The sequence below is a fragment of the Triturus cristatus genome, chromosome 2_1, assembly GCF_964204655.1.
Source record: "Triturus cristatus chromosome 2_1, aTriCri1.1, whole genome shotgun sequence".
Taxonomy (NCBI): Eukaryota; Metazoa; Chordata; class Amphibia; order Caudata; family Salamandridae; genus Triturus; species Triturus cristatus.
In genome coordinates this window covers 317,067,760-317,092,049 of record NC_140581.1, presented here as the reverse complement: position 1 = coordinate 317,092,049, position 24,290 = coordinate 317,067,760, and the positions used below count along the sequence as shown (strand labels likewise).

The following is a 24,290-nucleotide window of genomic DNA, read 5'->3' as shown; positions in this document are numbered from 1 at the left end:
AACTGCCACCAGGGCACCACCTCCCATTTCCCACAGGGGTGATCTGAGCCCAGGCATCTTCACATCCCAGACTTCCTATGAGGAAAACAGCACGAAGTGCTCAGAAACTAGTGACCAACCATACGACTGTCCTCATCAGCAAGCACAGTTTCAGGTTTCCACACCTCACACGTATTGCCAACAGTGCCAACTACATCTCTAATTTAATCTACACGTTTTTATCCACGTCAGAAAATAGTTTTTCCCCACAGTCTTTTTTTCTCAATTTAGACCCAAGTCTTATAATTAAAAAAAAAAAAGATTCTCACATGCAACTGGTTAGACAATTACTACATTTTAGGTTCCACAATGCAGAAGAGCATTTCAGAAAAATAACCACAATCTTTTACAGTCTACACTTGTTTGAAAACAATTTCCCTTTTTTCTAAAAGACAGTGAAAAGTTTTTTTTAAATAAGACTCATTTACGGCTCATACCAGGAATAAGAGCTGTGGTGATGATAATGTCAACTTCTTTGCACTGTTTAGCGAAGAGCTGCATCTCTGCTTCAATGAATTCCTTGGACATTTCCTTGGCGTACCCTCCTTGTCCTTCCCCAGATTCTTTTAGATCCACCTCCAATGGCTCAGCACCAAGAGACTTGAACTGCTCCAAAGCAGCTGCTCTAATGTTGTATTAAAAAAAACATTTTAAGAGTGATTGCTGTGGGAAAGCAGGTCATAGGAATGCAGCCTAGAAGCACACACAGTACTGCAAACACCCTAGAAAATAAAGGTGTAGAAGGCACGGAGATGCCTGGCTGGTTAAGCACAGTCCACATTAAACTTTAGTGGAGTTTTACTGTATGAACCCATCTTAAACTACATATTCACAAAACAGAACGACAAAAAGATTGCTTACCAATGTTAGGCACTCAGAGATGTGCAAAGAATGGCTTTATTTTCTCTGTGTGAACCAAAATCCATAAAAAATGCCCAGAATAGGATAGGCTATAGTCTTCAATAAAACAATTGTATCTGAATAGACAATTTACTCAGTTTCTCAGAAAAAGAACCAACACCAAAGAACAAAATCATACTGGTTCATATATTTGTGCACAGGTTCGTCAAATGGTGTAATCTAGAAATCAGGTATCATTACAGGCTACATAGAGCACAAAAGGCACTTTACTGTGCATGAAGATGTATGTAATTTGTTTTACTAAAAGACCTAAATCAAATGATAACTGCACCAATGTATATAAACTTTAAACATTACATTTGCCTGGACGGGAGAGAGAAAAGGCTGGCCTGTTCTTATTTAAAAGTCTAAAAGGATGCCGTACCAGGCGGCTCTAATTATACACAGTTTAAAACCCAATTTATAATACCAGCTATGTTTCATGAAAAAAAAAAGTTTAAGTCTCCACCTACCTGGTGTCAAAACCACGCACAACTGCTCCCATAGACCTAGCCGCTCCTGCTGCAGCTAACCCAGCAACTCCACCACCAATGATGAGAACCTATTATTGAAAAGAAAAAAAAAGAAAAAAAACACATTGGCTCTCTCTTATTTACACAGCTGCGGTATTACAACGCATCAAGGAACAAATAACAAAAACAAGACACAAATGAAGTATTATAACTTATACAGTACAAATGTTAAAGTATTTGTCCAACTGCAATTTACAATTTTATAACCGCATGCGAATCTAGACCTATTGCATGAAGGGGCTCGACTCAACTGTTGAATATCAGGACCGCTGCAAATGTGTTAAGTAGTGATTTGCAACATCTGGGGAACACAATGTCCAAGATTCATTTTTCAATGTGGCCTCTTTGGCTCAAACAGTTTCGACAACACTATGCCTCGTTAAAGCAGTCTTATTCTTAGGGCTATGAAAAACACGCTGGAAACGGAAGACTGCATAGTTCTGCATTTCATTAAAGTCTGGCAAAAACAACTGCCGTTTCAGGTTTACTTTGACAAACAACTCGATTCCCCGGAGTCTGGATTGTGTCCTTGGTAGATCACTCAATCGAATCCGGTACCTTGGGACATGCAGAACTCCAGCAGAGATGATCGTGGCAAGGGTCTGTGATGCATTTCATGTCAACAAGAAACACAGGAGTAATAAGGGCCATTTTCCAAAACCCAAACAAGTATATGGGTCATGGAAGAGTGCCATGGGGGCGTGTGTTTGGGTCAGACAGTCCGCTCTAGCTCGACGGCTGTGCTGCCAGTAAGAATCTGCAGCCCCTCCACTTCAGCATACAGCAACCGCACCTCAAAACTAGGGACCAGGCACTCGCCTTCTCTCTAGGCAACGGAAGGCAGGGACTACTACTCACCATTTATATGTTTAAGAAGATTACCTTATTTCTGTGGTCAATATATTGAGAACGGTCGGGGCGTGGCTTGGCACCCGCAGACATGGCAGCGTCCGCGTGAGGCTCTCGGATCAACCTCGGAGGAATCGCACTTTCCGGCGCTTTTTGGGCAGCTTATCGGCCGACATGGTCTTTTCAAGGTATGCTATCAGAGATACGCGATTTATTTTCTCATGCGCACCTTCAAAAATAAGCATTTCACCGCCTCATATTCTCTCCACAAAGTAACGCTCCGTAGCGGTCGCCATTTTCTTTTTTGCCGCGTACGGAGCCCTTGAGCAATGCAGCCTGCTCTTACTTGCCGACTGCTCTGTTATGCCAATTAATGGAGATTTTGGTTCCTTTCACAAACTCTCTCTACATTTGCCTCAGTTGCAGAGTATTTTCTTTGCATGAACTCCTCTTATCATGAAAAAAGACTTTCTGGCAGCCATTTTGTGGTGTTTCACTGAATATTGCAAATACCACGTTGCTTCTCGTTGTCCTGTCATTTGGATTCAGCTGGCGCTTTAACATCACTTTTTTCATGTTTCTCTAATATCATTTTCGTGTGCCATTGATCCTTGTATAAATTGCGCATAGGGAGACACAGACATACTGATTTTCCCTCTCCTGCTGTTCAATTGCATGAACCCCTCTTAATCGTGGAAGAGAACTACCAGCAGCCACTTCCTGGTGCAGATTAACAAGGGGTGTTTCAATATACTGTACGTTACCTGGCGTCTGCGCCTGGCAACCATCTGGTGCCTTTGCTCAACCTTTCATCACCTTCTTTTTTTTTTTTTGCGTACCATTAGCTTTTATGCACCGTTAATTCCTACACACAGGAGGATATAGACATATTGGTCATTTTTGAATTTTTTATTTCTCTGTTCACACTTCAAATGCCGTTTCCTTGGTCTTTCACCTCATATTTTTCAATTTTTGTTATCTTTGATGGGCAGAACCAGGTCTTCTTCCAAATTGCAGCATATTATTGTCAAAAATTCAAGAATATTTACAGAATTTTCCAAACTCGAGGATTCTTTATTGTCCATGCCGCACTCTTCTGAGCCCATAATGGATCCTCCTTCTGTGGCTTCAGGAAAATCCATCACAAAACGATTGAAGAAGGACCCCCCCTCTCCACCCAAGTTGGTCTCACCAGTCTCCATGGAGCTCTTGTTAGAAGAAATTAGAGCACTCCGACACTTTATGGAAGAGCACTCCGACCCTTTATGGAAGAGACTAATGTTAAACTGCAAGTCCTCACAGATAATTGGTCCCAATTAGAAACCAGAGTTTCGACAGCTGAGCAAAATGTTTCCTCACTCAAGGTTTCGTGTGCAAGCGTCTCACAACTGCATTCCCAAGTTTCTGTGCTCCAGCGCCAAGTTGAGGACCTTGAAAACTGCAATCGGCGAAATAACCTTCGCATTTACGGCTTGGCAGAGGGACTTGACGGATCAGATGCTATCTACTTTTTCAGGTCTTTCCTCCCTAAGTTGCTTCACCTACCTGAGTACTGTACTTAATATTCAGCGAGCACATAGATTGGGTCGACTGGTTTCTAATTCTTCACTATCGCAACGACCGAGAGGCGTAATCTTGTACTTTCGGGAATACAAGGATTTGCTCAAAGTTTTATCAGCGGCTAAGTCCATACCGAAAATAACATGGTCTGGTTCTACTTTATTTTTTGCCCAGGACTATGCTATAGCCACTGCCAATAGACGTAAAGCATTCCTTAATATGAGATCCGACCTTCGCTCACTGGGGGCTCGATATGGACTTTTTCATCCATGTCTCTTCAAGGTAACCTACAACAACAAAACTACTACCTATGAAGACCCGACGAGATTGCAGAGTTTCATTAACTCTTGTAGGCCGATCAACAAGGATTCCTCCGCCTCCTCTTCGTCATTTAACACTTAATGTTTGGTTACTGCTTAACGTTTTACTCCTAATTTCAAGGGTTTGCATAAGTTTTATATTCTCCTGATATAGCTTATTTCCATTACAATGGCTGTTTGATGGTTTAACTCAGTTATTACTTTGCACTGGTTCAAGACGTGTGTTTTGTCTTGCTATTTCTTTATTTAATTGCCGTTCTTTGCTTCCACAGATCTCCTTTCCTCATGGCATGATTCCTCCCCGGTTTCCTATGTGTCCATGCTCGGATGTCTCGTCTGTCCATGTGGTCTCACCTCCCCCTCCTTCACATCCTCCCTTCATGGGTATGTTTTTTTTTTTGTTTTGTTCTTCATTTTCTATGTCCTATTTCTCATGTTGTTAAATTTGTTCCGCATTTTTTATGCACTTGTTTCTTCGATATCTTTAATACGGTCTCTTATTATTCTTACTTTCACTCCTTTCCTAAAACCGTTCTTGCATGTCTGCTTCTTACCATTTTCCTTCACTCTCTCGGTTTTAGTTACAATAATTACCTGTTTTAATGTTACTCTCTTATATCCATTTCTTAATCTGCTACCTCTCTCTTGGCTCCTGTCCTATAACTTTCCTGTCCTTTTCTTTTTTGTCACCGAATTGATTGCAACTTTGCTTTATTCCAACATTTTATATTTTTATTTTTCTGAATTGGGTTCATCTTTTATATCCTTAGGACACTCAGTCTTCATTAATCTAGGTCGTTAAATTTGATGACCTGGAACGTAAGGGGTTTAAATTCTCCTATTAAAAGACAACGGGTTTTGACCCACTTAGCCAAATTAAATGCTGACATTGCCTTTCTACAAGAAACTCACCTCACAGAGGTCGAATCCCTAAAGTTAAAGAAGGGCTGGGTGGGAGAGGTGTTCTTCTCTCCAGGTGATGGCAAACGAAATGGAGTGATGATACTTTGTCGCAAATCCCTCTCATTCTCGCTCATATCCCAAGAGTCAGGTACTTATGGCACATGGTTGAATATTAAGTTATCTTTAAAGGGTGTTCCAGTCTCTCTTCTATAGGTTTACGCTCCTACCTGTGGAGAGCCTTCCTTTTGGCCCACACTTGCCAAACAAATCTCTCATTGTATTAGCGATAACTTCATACTTGCTGGTGACTGTAATCAGGTTTTTGATCAATTTATTGACACTCTTCGATTCCCTTTATACCGAATAAACCTCACAAATCCTTTGTTCATGTCATAACTCAACATAAGCTCCTCGAAGCTTTAATAAGAGTGCTCCAGTCTCTTAATGTCTTGGAGGGTTGCTCGTAAGCAGACTATGGACCTCCTCCAAGACATTAAGAGACTGGAGCACTCTTATTAAACCACACATACAAAAGATTGTTTAACTGCTCTTATCAAAGCCAAAATGCAGTTTAATAAAAAAATCCACGGAAGATGCCTCTTTATATGTTAAAATCTAGTGCTAAATTTTATGGTGGAAAGAATAAAGCTGGGAAACTTTTGGCCAATTACTTGAAAGTTAAGCATAACAAACTGAACATTGAATCTATTTATGATGCACATTCAGATTTAAAGTTTAAAGATGATGATATTTTACATGAATTTTGTCTTTTTTACAAAACATTATATGCTTCTGAAACAAAACCTACTGACCATGCCTTATCACATTTTTTCTCCACCATTCACAAGCCTCAGGATGCTCTTCCAGATTTAACTTCCTTAGAATTAGATTTAACGCAGCAAGAGTTGTCGAGCGCCCTTCAATCCCTTAAACGCGACAAAGCTCCTGGACCTGATGGTTTTACTGTTGAATTTTACTCACATTTTTCTAAACTCTTACTGCCCAAATTGCACTCGCTAATTAATTTTTTCATTAAGTCAGGACATTCATCTGGTTCTTTCTCAGATGCTCATATTTGTCTTATTCCCAAAGAAGGTAAAGACTCCAAGCACTGTAAGAACTACAGGCCTATATCCTTGGTAAACATCGATTACAAGATTTTTTCCAAGGCATTAGCCTTACGATTGGATTCTTACCTACCAAATCTGCTAGGGATTGAACAACCTGGATTTGTCAAAGGCCAATATATAACTGATAATACCCGACTCTTGTTTAACATCTTGTCAAAATCCTCACGTGTCCAAGTCTCTTTAGCTGCAAGAGCGCTGGATGCTGAAAAGGCGTTCGACAAAGTTGAATGGCTGTACCGGTTTTATACTCTTAAATGGTTTGGCTTTGGTTCCAAATTTGTTTCCCTAATTTCTCTCCTTTACTCTAGCCCTAGAGCGGCTGTTTGCGCTAATGGGTTGATTTCTCCATTTTTTGATCTAGAAAGAGGAGTACGTCAGGTTTGCCCTTTGTCACCTTTTCTTTTTAATCTGGCTTTGGAACCATTCTTATCAAAATTGCGTCAAAATCCCAATTTACATGGCTTTAAAACACTCCACTCTCATATCAAACTTGCAGCATATGCAGATGATATCCTGCTCTTCATGTCTCAACCAATTGATTAAATCCCTGCCTTCCTAGCGGAAGTGCGAGCTTACTCCAGCATTTCAGGTTACAAGTTGAATAATGATAAATGTGAGATTTTGCCTTTAACAAAATATACCTTTAAACCGGATTTTGTGACCTCTAATTTCACCTGGAGCCCTAATCACATTAAATATTAAGGTTTATTTGTCACATCTTCACTATCAGACACAGTGTCATTGTGTATGAATAAATGTATTCAAAAGATTTCGGATCCAACTACCAAATGGCACCCTCTTTACTTATCATGGTGAGGCCGACTAGACACTATTAAAATGATGTTATCATCCATAATTATATATACCATCTCTAACATCCCGGTTCCCATTACAACAAAAAATTTTAGGAAGATTAACTCTATTCTTTCTTCCTTCCTCTGGAATAAGAAGAAACCCCGAATGTCATTACTTAGATTATCACGCCCCAAGACTGAGGGTGGAGTCAACTTTCCTGATTTCCCGACTTACCAAAAGGCATTCCTTTTACGTCAAGCCTCTTTGTGGTTGGGCGATCCTAAAGAGAGTTGTCCTTTATGGACCACAACTGAGTGTCTTTTTTTATCCCCCTTCTCCTTTGCTGAATATCTTTCATTCTCCCGTAAACCGCAAGCCTTATCCACTCCCATTATCAAATTGACCTCCAAACTATTACTTTTTTTATTCCCTTTTCCTCACACCACCACTGATTCCTTTCTTAATTCCACAATATGGCACAATAAAAGTTTGCTTATCCGGAATAAGCCATATTACTGGAAATCATGGCAGCGGAGATGTCTCATCTGGATATATCAGCTTTTTTCACACTCAGATTTTTTATCTTTTCCCTCACTTAGTCACTCATTTAACTTACCTGCTTTATTTATACACACATACCTCCTACTCAAAAAAGCTGATTTGGATGTCTATACTCGGTTAACGACGACACCTAGTGCTTCAACTATTCCAGATTCCTCCTCACAATTACGAAGCCGGTTAATGACAACACCCAAGGCTTCTACATTATATAATTTTCTACATGATACAGGTACAGTTTGACAGAAATTCAAAATTGAAGAGGCTTGGGAGCGAGACTTAACAATATCTTGGTCAGTGTCTCTATGGGATAAACTATGGACCAAGATTCGCAAGTCCTCCAGAGCTGCATGCACAATGCAAACATTGTTTTTTTATCTATAATAGACTTTTGTTATTACCTATTGCTTTGAGTAAGAACTATACTACTGTTCCTGATTGTTGGACTTGCTCCTCTCCAAAGGCTGATTTATTTCATCTGTTATCTTCCTGTCCCACTGTACTTACTTTTTGGAAGCAAGTTTGGGCTCAAAATAATTTGATTTTTGGTACTGTTTTTCCTTTTTCCTGCACTCATGTTTTTCTAGGAAGTCTGTCATCTTGCTGGGAGAATATTATGCTTAACGTTAAAATTGTTGATTTACTACTAGCAGTTGCATTTCAGCAAATTACTGCAAATTGTAAAGACTCTTCTAAAATTTCTTATAGGGCATGGTGGTATGCGGTTTGCCATAATCATAGGTTGGATACTTCTTTTGTATACCCTATACATTTAGCGACGAAAAGGCTAGATTTATGGCCACCTATTACAATTTACTTAGATACGAGTGCCACATGTTCTTTTCAATTACATCCAATCCAACAAGAAGTTTCTAAACCCCCTTGAACACCCCTGTTCGTTCCTAAATTATCTGATATTTTAACATTTATGTCATTGCCTTCCACATTCTCTCTCTTATTTTCGTTTCCAACCCAATTCATTAATTATATTGTAACTTTTCCTTTGTGAGACATGCATTTAATATGGTGTAAAATGTTGAGATATTTTGTATTTCTTATTAATAAACTCTTTTTGAACTTAAAAAAATATATATTGAGAACGTACAGGAATTACAGTGAGGTGGTTTGAAGTGCCCCCATGCAACAAAACATCTGTAATCCCACACGTGGTAAGCAGCATGATAACCAGGGGCAGTGTTTAATGGCAATACAACTTTTATTAACAATTTATTGAAGTTTAAACCCCATTCTAAACCGCACAAGATATATGAATCTTTTTGAACCCTACTTTGTAAAGCAGCACAGTTCAAATTCCTTCTTTACGACATAATGTACATTTTTGCTTTAATTTTTATTTGCATTCCTTTAGAATGAAGCAACTTGAGCAGAAACACTGTATTATGAACAACAACCATATATGTGGATATAAACAACAAATTGGCAACAGATCAATAGTAAAACCTTTTTTTGTTTTTTTAAACTAATCAAACAGTAGGAGTACAATACACAGAAAACATAATAAAGACAAAAGGACCAGAACAGGAAAGTCAGGTGGAGCAGAACAAAGCTCTAAGGAAGGCAAGCTGTGCAGTTCTTGTAAGTTTTACTGACAGTCAGCAAACCAGACAACGTGATCCTGATAGGGACAATTGAAGTATGCCAGGCAAAGCTGAAGTGCATGTGAACAGTTCAGTTTAGTTTCTCATATATGCAGAAAGAAAGAGGGAATACCTCTGGCAGGTGAATAAGAGACATACACAAACTCTCATGTGCAAAGAGTTAATTATAGGAAGGTTTCAATGAATTTTAGAAATGTTCAGCAGCCTGAACAGCAGATCAACAGAGATACTGGAGTACATTTTTACACTAAGATGTAGTAGTACTGGGGAAGCTGAAAAGAGGCAGCTGCTGGAAAGAAAGAAAACAGCTTCTCGGAGTGCCCTGGTGGAAGCATAATGTTGAAATGGCGAAGGGGTGTACAAAACACCTACTTACCAAACTGGAAACACTTCAGCCTGAAATGAAAGCTCATCTTAATCAGAGCACAAATTACAAATACGTTGTGTGTGAATATTCACATGAGCAAAGTGTAGAAAGAAATCTTAGTATTAGAAACCTTACATACAAGAGACATACCTTAGCTGGAGGGACCTTGCCAGCAGCTGTGATCTGACCAGTGAAAAATCGACCAAAGTTATTTGCTGCAAGCACCACCGCCTTGTAACTGTTAAGGGAAACAACAACAGTTCAGTATACTTTCATGATCACATTATGATCATAGGGTATGTACTTTAAAAAAAAAAAAAAAACAGGATGAATTTCACAGTGGAAGGCTTGGGTTGTGATGAAACGTACTGCCAAGGTTTAATGTCGACAGATTCCCAATACTGAAACGAAATACTTAACACAGGAACTCGTGTTGGCCTTCCCAAGCATTTGAAAGCCTTTTTTGGGCAATACCCTGAAATGGCTAGTCATTTCAGCACACTAGTGGCTTAAAATCCATAAATTTCAATAGCCACCAGATCCGATGTTAAAAGCCGAATGTGATCGATATGGGTGTCAAAAAGGAACTCAATCGGAAAATATGAGCGCCATCCAACCTGCAGTAAAGCTCAGTGTTCCAAGTTAGGTTTCCATTAATCTGTGTCCTTGTAGTCATTTCTCTTCGTGCATGGGATGTACCTACCTACAATCAATAAGACTAGGGCCTTTTTGAAAGAAAATTAAGGTAAGCAGAAGGTTTTACTGCACAGACCGGAAACCAGCTGTGCTACTTTTGCTCTTGCTTCCCTTCCTACCGTCAGTCAGGCCCTGCTCTGCTTCTTGTTTGGAGCATCAAACTGCTACTGTACCGGTCACTGGTCTTCCTCTGCAGCTCCATGCTTTTCCAGTTCTGCCCCACAAGCAGGAGCCACAGGTGGAGGAAAATAACAGTGGATGGGCAAGAGGATTAGAGATAACACAGGAGAAGAAAACAAATAGAAGCAAAAAGATTGCGTATGTTTGTGCCTCTGAAAGAAGTCAGAGATGTATTAAATTTTTCTTAGGCTAAGACAAATTCCAAACGTGTCATTTTTTGGGGAGGCACAGACATATGGATCTTTCATCTCACAATGCTTCTAATGCGGTCACTGAGAGAGCAACATTGAGAGATGAAGGATCTGTATGTCTGTGCCCCAGAAATGAGGTCAATCAATGCTGCTTGGACTTTTTTTTTTTTTTTTTTTTTTTATAAATGGTACGAAAAAATACAAACCGCATCTGGCTCCATGCTGGGGCACAAAATTGTAGACCTGAGCCACAAAATAAAAAGTCAGACACAGGTTTGATTTTTTCAAACGGCCAAGATCAGATTCCAATAAGCCTCCGTCTCAGTGGTAGGCTTAGATAGTTCTTAGCCTCAGGAACGAGCCCGACCCGAATGTTTTCTTAGCATAACAAAAAAAAAAAAATCCAATTATCTTCGAACACACAACTCCTTCCTCTCACAATGATTTTCATTGCCACAATAATTTTGTGGCAAAGGAGCTGTACGAAATGAACCAAGAAGTGGGGATTGACACGGGCCAGGATCAATCTTAGTCGTTCCTTTCAATACCCATCTCCCAGTTCGTTTCCTCTGGAGGTAGAATGAAAGGGTGATGGGAGGGATGATGGGGAGCTGAGCTGCTCCCCGCCCTCTCGCATCTCCCTGCCTCGCTTCCTACAGAAGAAATATGGATTGAGCACATGTGCATTGCTAGGGAAGACCTGGGGCAGAAATTGCTGCCTTTAGCCTCGATCATAGAGCGGCCAGCAAGCTCGAAAAGTAAACGCACCTGGGACGGGCTAGGGAGTCCCTCATAGGTTTATCTGGTATGGGTGTTTAACATAGCATTCATTATTAATGAGCACAGAGATACCTCATTCAGGAGTTTGCCCATTGAAGAAAAGTGTCCCTTTTTGACATGGTCACCACCATTCGCTTGGTATTTGATGCGACTTTGACTGAAGTGCACAGAGTTCCTGCTAACCAGGTCCCCAATGCCAGTGTTCTTTCCCAAAAACAATGTAATTGTGTGCAATTGTTCCACCATTAGCAAGCCCTTTAGCACCCCTGTAAGTCCCTAGTAAATGGTGCACCTGGTATATATATATAAATTAATAATTTGTGGCACTCTTTTTGTAAACAATGTGAAATATCTGTAATAAACCAGTTCAACTGGTAAAGGGTGCAAGTGGGTTCCGCCCTCCGATCAGGGACGTAAAGAACACAGTGTGCAGTTCGCGTCATCTTCAATGAGATCAACGTCCCCACTTGGCACTCCTGAGTAAATTTCCTCCAATGACTAATATTTTGTCATATTGTTTTTATCCTCAAATAGCAACTTATTGATTTACAAAGTCCATTTTACTTAAATCCTATTCTTTGTGTTGCAAAATCACACATGTCGACGTGAATCAGCTATTCATTTTGTTAAGCGAATCACATAACATAGATCCGAATGTATTTCGGGATCGGGCCCTTCATCAGGGGAAAATATCCTGAAAATTAGCCAAAATACCAATAATCAATGATCCAGGAAATATATTCACCACAACTCTTTCAATTATGTAAGATGTAAAGTGAACGCAAAATATACCATCCATGATGTTTACAGAGTCAATAACGTGTGAAATTAACTATAAAAGTGCTAAAAATAAGTCCGTAGAGCAAAATTCAATGCTTTAAAGAGGAAAAACGAAGAATACCCTGGTAAATGGGAAAACAAATTCAATTCTCTTTACAACCGTGAAATGCCAGAAGCCCGATGAGACCGACCAGTGCTAAAGAAATACCACAAGTGAGGAAATAGCACAATAACGGTTTTAAAAACAGGTCTGACACAAAGGGTACTAGCCAGGAGCTCAACCTGCCCCCCTACAAAAACCTTATGTCAGTGCAACTTAAGAACCCCTTGAGAACCCCTGTAAAGCTTGGGACATGGCCATGGGGCCTAAACCCACTAAGGCACATCTCCAGAAGTTGCTTGACAAACACAATAGAGCCTTGGCAATGGGACAACATTCTAATACAGGAGATGACACTTTCAGTGAGGATGAGGATTCCTCAAATACCCCTACTGGGAGTCCCTCTAACAGTACCCCAGAAGAAGCAGAAGACGAAGACCCTCATCTTCAAAAACTTGCTAGAAGTGTAGCCCTCAAGACCAAAATCTTAGCCATCGAAAAGGAAAGGGCCGAGATCGGCCTAAGGACCAACAGCTAGTGGCAGCAAAATTATAAATAGGGAGAAAGTTGAAGCTTTTGACCACAATATCCCGAAAGGGATTGTCCCTAAACATGTTGAAATCACCGAATGGTTTACAGCCTTTGAGAGGGCTTATAAGATGAGGAAACTCAGCCAAAATCAATGGGTCTCTCAACTCTGGGAGCTTTTCTCAGGCAAATGCAGGTATAGACGCCTGACAATTAATGAGACAGATGCGGAGTCCTATGACCTCATGAAGGGAACCCTTATTGAAGGCTTTGAACTCACCACTGAGGAGTACAGAATTAAGTGCAGGTAGACTCAGAAAACCTCGAGTCAGTCCTGGGCTGGTTTTGTAGACTTCTCGGTCAAAACAATAGGTGGTTGTGTGAGAAGTTGGCCTGGCATATGCTGGTCACTAGTTATAGTGGCCACCTTGCACCAGTCCAATTCGACTCTTAAGGTGATAGGTTTAAAAGACAACCTTTAAAGAAAGCTATCCTAGTGGTAGCTGTGGAGAGCAGCCTCCAGGCTAAGTTTTTAAGGAGTGTTAAGCTTATTGTTTTACCATAGATAACCTCTTGAATGACCAAATTAAAGAGTAGTCCACACAGGTATATATATATAAAATATATGTATTTATTCTAAACAGAATCCCACAAGTCTCTTTATGAGGCTAGAGGTAAAGTTACAATTCAAACAAGCATTTATAGATACAATAAATAGCACTGGAATCACAGGGCCCCAGGGGGGACCAAACCATATATTAAAAAAGTGGTATAAGAACCACGACAATTCTACAGACAATGCCTAGGGCATTTAGGATCGCTGGCCCCTTGAGAATCCACCCCAGGTTGTGAGGAAGGGGACCCACGGAAGGCACGTGCAGTGGAAATAGCAGCTATCGGGATCTCTATTAAAGCCTATGGAGAATGTCGCAGTTTGATTTAAACATATTAAAGACACTTCTAGCAGGAGTTCAAAGTTAAAAACTTAGAGTTAAGCTTTTGAGGAGCCCACTACCACGGGAGTACCGAGGTACCACTGTTACCTGCCCCAGGGAAGCCGGGTGCATAGGTCGTTTTTGATGTCGGGTCGCGGGCTGATTTTCAATGGGAAAATGTACAAAACTGCTGCTAGCCAAAAGCGTCGATGATGCCATGAAGAATGAAGTTGTAGATCTTGTAGAGAAGAACCTGAAAGCAGAGGGGACAGAGTCTGGGTCACGGCACAGTGACCAGGGAGCACAAGGGAAAGAGCCCTTCAATGTCGGGTGCTTCAAGTGGAAAAGGCGAAGCTTGGATCTGCAGCCACGGGCTCCGGGAGGCTTCAAGGAAGGCCAGCTTCTGGAGGGAGACTGTCCCACAAAGGATGAGGGTCGCTGCGGTGTTAGTGTCCGGATTGGATCCACTAAGCCTTGGCAACCACAACCCACGCAAGATTAACAAATCAGCTACTGGTGCAGACCCACGAGGTCTGAGAGAGGTCTCCTTCGAGGAGACTGTAGAGCTGGCCTGGAGCAACCAGGGGAACTCTTAAAAGTAAGGATTGTCCTCCGCCAGGGCCCACAAGTCAAGAGACAAGGGAACGCGCAAGGCAGCAATTTGGAGTGTGTAAAAGGGTGCCCACGAGCCACCGGAGTGAGCTAGGACGCTGATCTTTGGCACAGTTGCTGCTGAGAGGTTGGCTCAATATTGGGCCAAAGCACAACTTCCCCACTGGTCAGGGTCGTGTGCTACGCAAGAGGTGGCCGGTGTCCTGGGGTATTGGGGATCTCGGCACCCACGCGGTCCACGGTGCTGAGACTTGCTGGGCACGCTCACTGGCCTCTGGGATGCTAGGAAACCCACCTCAAGGTTGAGAGGAGTCGTCGATGTCCGAAGGAGCAGCGAAGTTCCAACCGGGTCACTTGCAGTGTTTCAGGTGCCTGCCAAGCAGGGGGGTAACTCCTTTACCCCAAGGGAGATTCAGTCAGCTGGGCAGCAGCTCGTCGAAGGTCAAGTCTGTGAAGTCCAAGATTAATCTGATTCTCTGGGGACACGTTATTCACCTTTATCCACAAGATATGGGGAGTGTCCAGATCAGTGTCCACCAATGGGAGTTGAGGGAGAAAGGGTGGCTACACCCTCTCCCCTTTGTGTGTTTCCCGCCTGGGCGAGGGGCAGGATGCCCCTGAACCGGTTCCAGGCGGTGTATGCAGAATGTAGGCGCTGTAGCAGCCTACGTGCAACTCTGAAAGGCATCCTATGGTGCACCCACCCAGTTCCACATAGCCTGTCTGGGAAGGTGCTGGCACCTCCCTGCAACAGGATCCCTATTGTCCAGCTGCCGAGGCTGGGGTTTTGCCCAGCAACAGGCAGCCAGAGTCGGGTGGGTGGCGAGTAGCATCCATTTTGTGATACGTGTGCACTTTTAAATTGGTGTCTCAATTCTGCCGCTTTTCCCATATCGCCCCTCTAGCAGGGGGAATCATGCCCATGACTGGACTGGGGGTATGATTCCTACATGTTTGACACCAAACACGATATGGTTCTGTGTAGCCATTCTCAAGTTATCACGCTGTCGCGATATACTTATAATGCGGTTAAGAGTATATGGTATGGCTACACTACAAACAACCCAGCAATGGTTTTACGAGGGTTGCAGAGGGGCCCTACTCAGGTAGGGGTCCCCCCTCACACATATCCCAGCACTCTGCCTTGTAGGATTAGCAAGGCCTGCTTGAGGGGTGACCAATGAGACTATATGTGTTGTACATAGGTGCATTCCCAGTTATCACTGGGGTGGTGAGTCTTCAAATGGGATCCTTTGTGTGCCTTAACCAGGTCAGAGAGCACATGGAAGCCATTTTAATATCAGATGGACCAGATGGTGGGGTGGATGTAGCTGCCCTGGCAGTCTGGCCCAGTAATGTGAAAAAATACAGACAACAGCCACTTATTAATGGGGTTAGAATGGAAGAACTACGGGATAAAGGTGCAAGTGTCACTATGGTGACTGAGAAACGGATATCCCCAGAGCAGTATTGGACTAAAGAGATCTATCCAGTCATCAATCCAGATAACCATTGCAGTAAAATGCCCCTTTTTGCATGGTTACCCCACCTCACCCCCACCAACACCTTTTGTCAGACATCTGATGCACCTCGACGATGTGTCCTGGGTCCCTGCCAATCAGGCTCCCCGGGCCTCTGTTTGTTCTCAAAACTGTAAATGTTTACCCACAATTGGCACATATCTGGCCACAGGTAAGCCCCTTGTAAAAGGTACCAAGGGCACTGCGACCAGATAAGTCCTCTAAGGGCTGCTGCACCTATTGTGCCATCCTTAAGAGGCCCTGTACCTTGACACCCACACAATGCCATTGCAAGCTGCGTGTTGTGGGGCATAGAAAATTGATCTTTCGACAGGGAACACATCCCTTTGTGCCATGCCTACAATCCACTGCCCGAGGCCTAGGTAAGGCACCCCTCTAGCAGGGCCACTTACCCTCAGGTGAGGGTACAGTGGAATGAGCCCTGTACACCCAGAGTGTCTAAGTCCATTCTTAGACATTGTAAGTGTTGTAAAGCCGTAAGGAGTACATTTTCTGGGAGTTGGTTATTATGAACTCCACAGCTCCATAATGGCTTTACTGAAACCTGAGAAGTTTGGTAGCAAACGACTCAGCACGTTAAAGCCACACTGATGCCAGTGTGGGATTTAATGTAAAATGCACTCAGAGGGCATCTTAGAGATGCCCCCTGAAAAACTACCAGTCCTGGTGTGATTCTCGAATGGCTGCCTTACATTTGCCACCAGACAGGTTTCTGGACCCCTGGGTAGAGAGCCTCCAATCTGTGGGTCCAGAAACAAAGCCCATCATGGCCAGTCAGCCTTCCCCCTCGATGCTCTTACTATTAAGCGCATTCGGGCCAATAGCATTTTTCAACCACGGAATTGCCAGGTCGTTCCCTTAAACCCCCCCCCCCATTCCGCACCACCCCCAAGACCTCTGCCCTAGCAAAGTAAAAAACACGGCCCTGCGTATCCTCTACCTTAACACCCGCTCCATGGTTAAACACCAGTTAGACATTTTTCTGCTGCTTATGTCAGTAAAACCTGATATCCTAGCTGCACTACCTCAAGATTAGAAACGCGTTACTTACCTGTAACAGCAGTTATCCAGTATTGGTGTCTTTCATAGATTCACATGCCTGAATCATTCCCCGTCGTCGAGACGGGAGCCTCCGGTACATAGAAAAGTAATGTCCTATAGACATACATAGAGAAAAATAGGCCTAAGGGCCTCCCCTTAGTAGCCTATCTTTGTCCTTATGCAAAAAGGACCAAACTCTTAGAGCCAGCCAATCAGCTGTCACCTCCCTCTAGAACCTTCCTGACAGGAGGCTCAGTCCCTCAGATTTTCGTACGCACCAAGCTAGGTAGGCGTAACATAGTTGGAGAGAGACGCGAGTCCTTCCAGGGGAGGCGGGAGGGTTGCATGTGAATCTATGAAAGACACCAATACTGGATAACTGCTGTTACAGGTGAGTAACGCGTTTCTTATCCAGTATTAGGGGCGTCTTTCATAGATTCACATGCCTTAATCAGAGTAGTCAGCAATACATTATGCACATTTCTGATGTAATCATGCCACATAGCCATTTTAGATAATACACATATTACTATGCGAGTTTGAAACATTGGCATACATCAATATATCATAGCAGCAAAAAAATGTGCATACCAGGATGGCGGGATGTTGGAAGGCTCACCTCACTGGAATAGATGGCGAAGCACCACCTGGCCCACTGCCGCATCCTTCGTAAGCTCAGCATCCAGGCAGTAGTGTCTGGAGAAGGTGTGCGGTGACTTCCACGTCGCCGCTCTACATATGTCCAAAATCGGCACTCCAGCGAACAGTGCTGCTGATGTGGACATCGCTCTGGTGGAATGAGCTTTCACCCTGTCTCTCAAAGGCCGACCGGCCCCGTCATGGCAGAATGCTATCGCTGAGGAGATCCACCGTGAGATGCTCTGTTTCGTTAGAGGCATACCCATCCTTGGCCTACTGTAGGCCACAAATAGCTGAGATGACTTTCTGAAGCTCTTTCTTTTGTCTATGTAAAACTTTAGACACCTCTTGAGGTCCAGAGAGTGGAGCGTCCTTTCTGCTGCCGTGGTAGGGTTTGCAAAGAAGGAACGGAGAACCACCGGTTCATTGAGGTGAAAGTCTGAAGGTACTTTCGGTATGAATTTGGGATTTGTCCTCAGCACTACCCTGTCCTGTTTGAACTGCATGAAGGGTTCCTGAATGGAGAGAGCTTGAAGCTCGCTGACTCTCCTGGCAGATGTTAGAGCGAGCAGCAGAGCCGTTTTCCATGAAATGTACTTGATGGAAGCTCGATGAATGGGCTCAAAAGGGTGCCTCATGAGTTGGTTAAGGACCAAATTGAGGTGCCACGTCGGTGGGACCCGTCTAGGTCTTGGGAAGGACCTATATAGTCCCTTGAGGAACTGTTTGATAAGCCTACTGGACCAGAGTGACGGGCCTTTGTAAGTCCTGGTGAAACGTGAAATGGCCGCCAGATGCACCTTTATAGATGCATGCGCCAATCCAGACTGTGCCAAGTGTAGTAGATATGGCAATATCTGTTCTGGTGTGATATGGAGTGGGCGCAGGCCTTTCTCTAAACACCATACGCAGAATCGTTTCCATTTGAGAGAGTAGGTTTTGTTGGTACGGTCCACTCTCGCCTTTGCCAGCACGTCCCTGCATTCCTGCGGGATGTTTAAATGACAGAACTCTCTGTGCTCAGGAGCCAAGCCGATAACCTGAGCGATTGCAGGCTCTGGTATTGCACCTGCCCGTTGGACATTGTCAGCAGGTTCGGATGCTGTTTCAGACGAATCGGTGTCCTGATGGAGAGGCGATGAAGATCCGAGAACCAGTGCTGCCTCGGCCAGAACGGAGCAATTAGGATCAGGGTACATGGCTCTGCCTTCATCTTCCTGAGGACTCTGGAAATCATCGGAAACGGCGGAAAAGCGTACGCAAATACACTGAACCAGCCTATGGAAAAGGCATTTCCGAGTGACCTTGGTTGGGGATGCCAGCTTGCGTAGTTTGGGCATTTGGCATTCTCCTTGGTGGCAAACAGGTCGATTCCAGGGACCCCCCATTCCGAGAATATCTGAGCTAGCGTATTCTCGTCGAGCTCCCACTCGTGGGAGAGGGATTTCTGTCTGCTTAGGGCGTCTGCAATGGTGTTGTCCTTGCCCGGGACATAGTCCGCCCTGAGAGTGATCCCATGGAGAACAAGCCAGTTCCAGATCTTTTGCGATTCGCGTGATAGAGTGAGCGAACGCGTTCCTCCCTGTTTGTTGAGATAGTGCATCGTCGTGGTGTTGTCCGTTCTGACGAGCACCTGGGAGTTCTGAATGCGTGGTAAAAAGGCTTGTAGCGCCAGATACACAGCCCTCAATTCCAGAAGATTGATATGGAGATGCTGCTCCTGATCTGTCCATTTGCCGCTTACTCGGAGGTCCTGTAGGACGGCTACCCAGCCTGCCAGAGATGCATCGGTGGTGATCACCAGCGGCGCTGCTGGAAGCAGGAATGGCAGTCCTATAGACAAATTCTTGTGATCTCTCCACCATTCCAGGCTCTTGGATATTTGCGGTGTTATCCTCACAATGTCTTCGAACGAACCTGTACTCGGAGTCCATTGGCTCGTGAGGGCTTCTTGCAATGGACGCATCCGAAGCCTGCAGTGAGGGATGAGGAGTATACAAGAAGACATCATTCCTAGGAGTGATTTGAAGGTTCGAACTCTTAGGGACTTCCTTGATGCCACAGCCGTGGCCAGAGATATTATCTTGTTTCTCCTTTCCTCTGAAGGGAATGCCCTTGCGCATTCCGTGTTCAAGGTCGCCCCGAGGAAGGTGATGCATCTTGTAGGGGACATATTGGATTTCTGATGATTGAGAGTCAATCCTAGATGTTGAAAAAGATTGGTGCAGGCGTTGGAGGATTTGGTCACGCCTGCGGCTGAAGGTGCCTTTACCAGCCAGTCGTCGAGGTAGGGGAAGACTTGATGACCCATTTGACGCAGGAAAGCTGCCACAGGTGAAAGGCACTTGGTGAAAATCCGCGGTGCGGATTTGAGGCCAAACGGCAGGACCTTGAATTGGTAGTGCTGTCCTGCCACCTCGAAACGTAGAAACTTACTATGCCCCCTGAGTATCGGGATGTGATAGTAGGCATCCTGAAGATCCAGCGATGTCATGAAATCTCCTTTTTCTAGAATGCCTAGAATTTCTTGGATCGTCACCATCCTGAACGACTGACTCTTGAGGAAAGAGTTGAGTGCCCTGAGGTCTAGAATGGGCCTCCACTTCTTCTCCTTCTTGCGTATAAGAAAGAAGCGGGAATAGAATCCTTTCTCCCTCCGATACAATGGAACTCGCTCGATCGCTCCTTTCTTCAACATCGCAGATATTTCTCGGAGTAGCAGTCGCAGAGGTTTGTGTGGGAACCTGCGGGGAGGGGTTGCAGGTGGGATGGTGGTGAATTCCAGGGAATGGCCGAATCTTATTAATTGAAGTACCCATCGATCTGTGGTGGTGAGATGCCAATTTTTTAGGAAATGGGTCAATTTGCCTCCAATCTTTGATGAGGGAGATAGTCGCTGGACTGGCTGGAGTAACTGGTCACTGGCGTCCGCCGGTGCCCCTCTTCTGGTTTTTACCCCTGAAGTTTGATCTCCCATAAGAAGTGACGACCTTGTTGTTGTTTCTGCTGGTACTGGGACTTATTCTGGAAGGAATACGAGGACCTATTCTGATAGGATCCCCTGTAGGAGGACTGGCCTCTGGACTTGTTGCCTCGAAAGGACTGTTTCCTTGCCTGTAACGTACCAAGCGCTCTAGCCGTATCAGTGTCTTTCTTGATTGCTTGGAGCGCCTCGTCAATTTTATCCCCGAAATGGTGTTGGCCGTCGAAGGGCATGTCCAGCACCTTTGTCTGCACTTCCTGCCTGAATGATGTTGCCTTCAGCCATCCCTGACGGCGCAGGACTGCAGCCCCAGCCAGTTGACGAAAGCCTGTCATGGCCACATCTATGGCACAATCAATGATCTCGGCCGCCGATGTTTGGCCCTCAGTAAGTAGTGCCTTGACCTCCTCTTGAACTGCGCTTGGCAGCTCCGCTATATATGGGGCTATATCTTCCCAAAGTTGGCGGTTATAACGCCCTAACAGGGCTATGGAGTTGGCCACCTTGATGGTCATTGCCGACGTGGTAGAAAACCTTTTACCAATCGTGTCCAACTTCCTGCCTTCCTTGTCTGGTGGCGCTGACAGAGGAGAGGAAGGGTTTCGAGAACTCTTCTGGGCCGCCTGGGTTACCACCGAATCCGGTTTCGGGTGCCCATTAAGGCAAGCTGGCGCCGTGGAAGGAGCCTTGTACTTTTTATCCAGGCGTGGAACAACCGCAGGTACGGAGGCCGGCGTCAGCATCACTTTCTTTCCCTGGGCCCAGAGAAAGTCAATAATGGGGATTGACTTCGTCGTCTTCTTTGTCTGCTCCTTGAAGTCATGCAAGAAGCACTCAGTCTCAGACGATTCCATGACCATATGAAACCGCGTCGCTGCTCTTTCTACTATCTTATGGAAACCGCCAATATCCACTGGCGGTGAATCTGCTTGGCGCGGTTGCGGGGAAGGTGGGGAGGATGCCACATACTCCTCCTCCTCATCCTGATCCGTCTGTTCCTCCTGGACTTCCCCCTCTTCCATCTCTTCAGCCTCCTCATCCGATGACTCTATCACCTGAGGAGGCACTTTCTCCTGGCGGACCTGGGTAGTTGGTCGTATTTGAGTTGGGGCTGTCCTTGGTGGATTTATAGTAGGCATCGGGCCCCCTGTCTCAAGCGCCGGTGATTCCGGGAAACGTTGTTTGTAGTCCCGGATAAGGTATTTGAGGTCATTAACAATCGACAGGGGAAGGCATACCATCGGGGTGACCTCCGTGCGAACCTGCTCCCGGACAGGGGGTTCCTGGTAGCTCATCTCCTCCTGTTCTTCGTCCGTGCTCTGACACTTGACGTGCAGCTCGGAAGGGGAAGTAGCCTGATCCAGGAGTTCTTCTTCAGACTCCTCACTCTGAAGAATCTCCATAGGCAAATGAGTTTGCACCTTACTTGGAGACGTTGTTTCTGGTGTAATCTGTTGCCTGGTCAGTTTGCCAGATCCAGAACCCTGTACAGGATCCCCTGCCGTCGTCCGTGTTGTCGACGGTGGTAGGGTCATAGACGACGTTCCTACTAGTTTAGATTTCTTCCATGGCTCAGGAATATCTATGGACGTCGACGATTCCCCCGTCGACGATATCTTCCGTCGACGATATCCTCCGTCGACAGCATGGCCTTAGTCGACGGTGTCCCCGCCGACGATGTTTTCCTCGTCGACGATGCACTCGTCGACGATTCATTCGTCGTCGACGCCTTCGTCGTCGACGCCTTCGTCGTCGACATCTTCGACGTCGACGACTCCCCCGTCGACGGGGGGCTCCTCATCGATGATGCCGTCGTCGACGGGATAATCGTCGACGGCTTTAGCAGTATAACAGATGAAATAGGCGTACCTGCGGACGACGATGAAGGGGTGGTCGTCGACGACGACGAGAAGACTGACGACGCAGTCGTCGTTGACACAGTTGTCGTCGCTGTGGAGACATGACCTGGCGCCCCAACTCTTTTTTGCGCTGAGGAGGTTGACACAATTTTGCTGGCCGACTGGGTAGGCTTCTTAAAAGTCTGAGAGTCCTTGTCAGACACTGAAGATTTTGAAGATCTTGCCTCTGAAGACTTCTTGTGTGCCTTCATAGGAGGAGTGTCTGAGGGGCCAGGAGACGTAACTCTCGGCCTTTTCAGGGAGACTTGAGAGGTTCTTGAAAAGCTTTCCTCTGAGGATACCACACTCTCCCTCACAAGACCTTGAGGGACAGAGAAGGTCGTCTGCTTATCTGGCTGGACAGGCTTAAGGACAGGGAAAGACCTGCATATTTTACAGTCCTTAGGCACGTGGTCTGGATAAAGGCAATATAGGCAGAGGTCATGTTTGTCGTCCACATGGAGCCTCTTCTTCCCACATGAAGAGCAGGCCCTGAAAAGGGCTTTCTTCTGGGATTCAGACATTTCAGAAGTTTTAGAAGAAAGAAATCACTCACTGCAGTAATAAGTGGCCTGAAGCAATCTCAGTTCAAGTCCTTGAAGAAATAAGTCACTTTAAAAAGTGAACAATCTGGTTTGAAAGAAATCCTGAGGAGAACTCAGGCTGGAGACTCCCTAGCACAACGTGCGGTAGAAAATCTGAGGGACTGAGCCTCCTGTCAGGAAGGTTCTAGAGGGAGGTGACAGCTGATTGGCTGGCTCTAAGAGTTTGGTCCTTTTTGCATAAGGACAAAGATAGGCTACTAAGGGGAGGCCCTTAGGCCTATTTTTCTCTATGTATGTCTATAGGACATTACTTTTCTATGTACCGGAGGCTCCCGTCTCGACGACGGGGAATGATTCAGGCATGTGAATCTATGAAAGACACCCCTAATACTGGATAACTACATATTACATGCTAACCGGCCCCCAGGTAAATCGGGTGGCGGTGTTGCAGCCATCCTCCATACAAATCATAAATTCACTTCAATCACTCCTCTCCACCTTCCGGCGGTAGAGAACATGGCCATCAAACTGGATTCTATTTCTGGATCCGTCATCTGTGTTATTTACAGGCCCCCACAACACATGCCTTCATTCCCTCTCTCTTTGAGCGAACAGATGGCCAATCTAGCCATAAACTACTCTAATATAATTCTTATAGACGATCTGAATTACTGGCTTAATGATGCTCTCGGCAGGCCACATGCCGCAGAATTATCTGACCCACTCTCCAACCTTAATTTTATACAGCATATCTCCTCCCCCACCCATATCAAAGAGCATACATTAGACCAAATTTGGTCCATGAATCTGACACTTTCGGCTCCCTCTATCTCACCTTGCCTTTGGTCTGACCACCACTTAATAAAATTTACAGTAATGCTCCCCTTACACGCCAAGACTGTCACGGCTGAGGGTGGCATGATAAGAAAATGGAGGGCTCTTAACAAGCAGGATTTCATTAACACCTTATCCAATTCAGCACCCGCCTCTGACCCAGATATTAACTCCATTGAAGAGAATATCTCTACTTGGTTACTTGGCGCAGGTAACATACATGTCCCCCCCACCCCAACCTGTCCCCCTCGGTAAAAAGTCTAGGAGTCACCATAAACGCTGATCTGTCACTTCGAGGCCAAGTGGGGGCAGGGGCCTGTTTCTTCCAGTTACACAAAATCAGGAAGATTGCCCACTTGCTAACCCACGCCGCCCTCATACAGGTAGTGATCGCCCTGGTGCTCTCTCATCTTGACTTCTCGAATTCAATGTAT

At 44.8% G+C, this 24,290-nt stretch overlaps 1 protein-coding gene across 2 annotated transcripts in view; it reads right to left on the bottom strand.

The window, feature by feature from the left end:
• Positions 1 to 24,290, bottom strand: part of NNT (nicotinamide nucleotide transhydrogenase) — a 391,279-nt gene that overhangs the window by 290,431 nt on the left and 76,558 nt on the right. For both annotated transcript variants that reach the window (XM_085631219.1, XM_085631218.1), the window contains exons 5-7: positions 9,724 to 9,811; positions 1,413 to 1,501; positions 477 to 664 (exon numbers count right to left, since the gene is read on the bottom strand). In XM_085631219.1, coding sequence (XP_085487345.1) covers positions 477 to 664; positions 1,413 to 1,501; positions 9,724 to 9,811 — 365 coding nt within the window. The remainder of the gene's footprint in view (positions 1 to 476; positions 665 to 1,412; positions 1,502 to 9,723; positions 9,812 to 24,290) is intronic.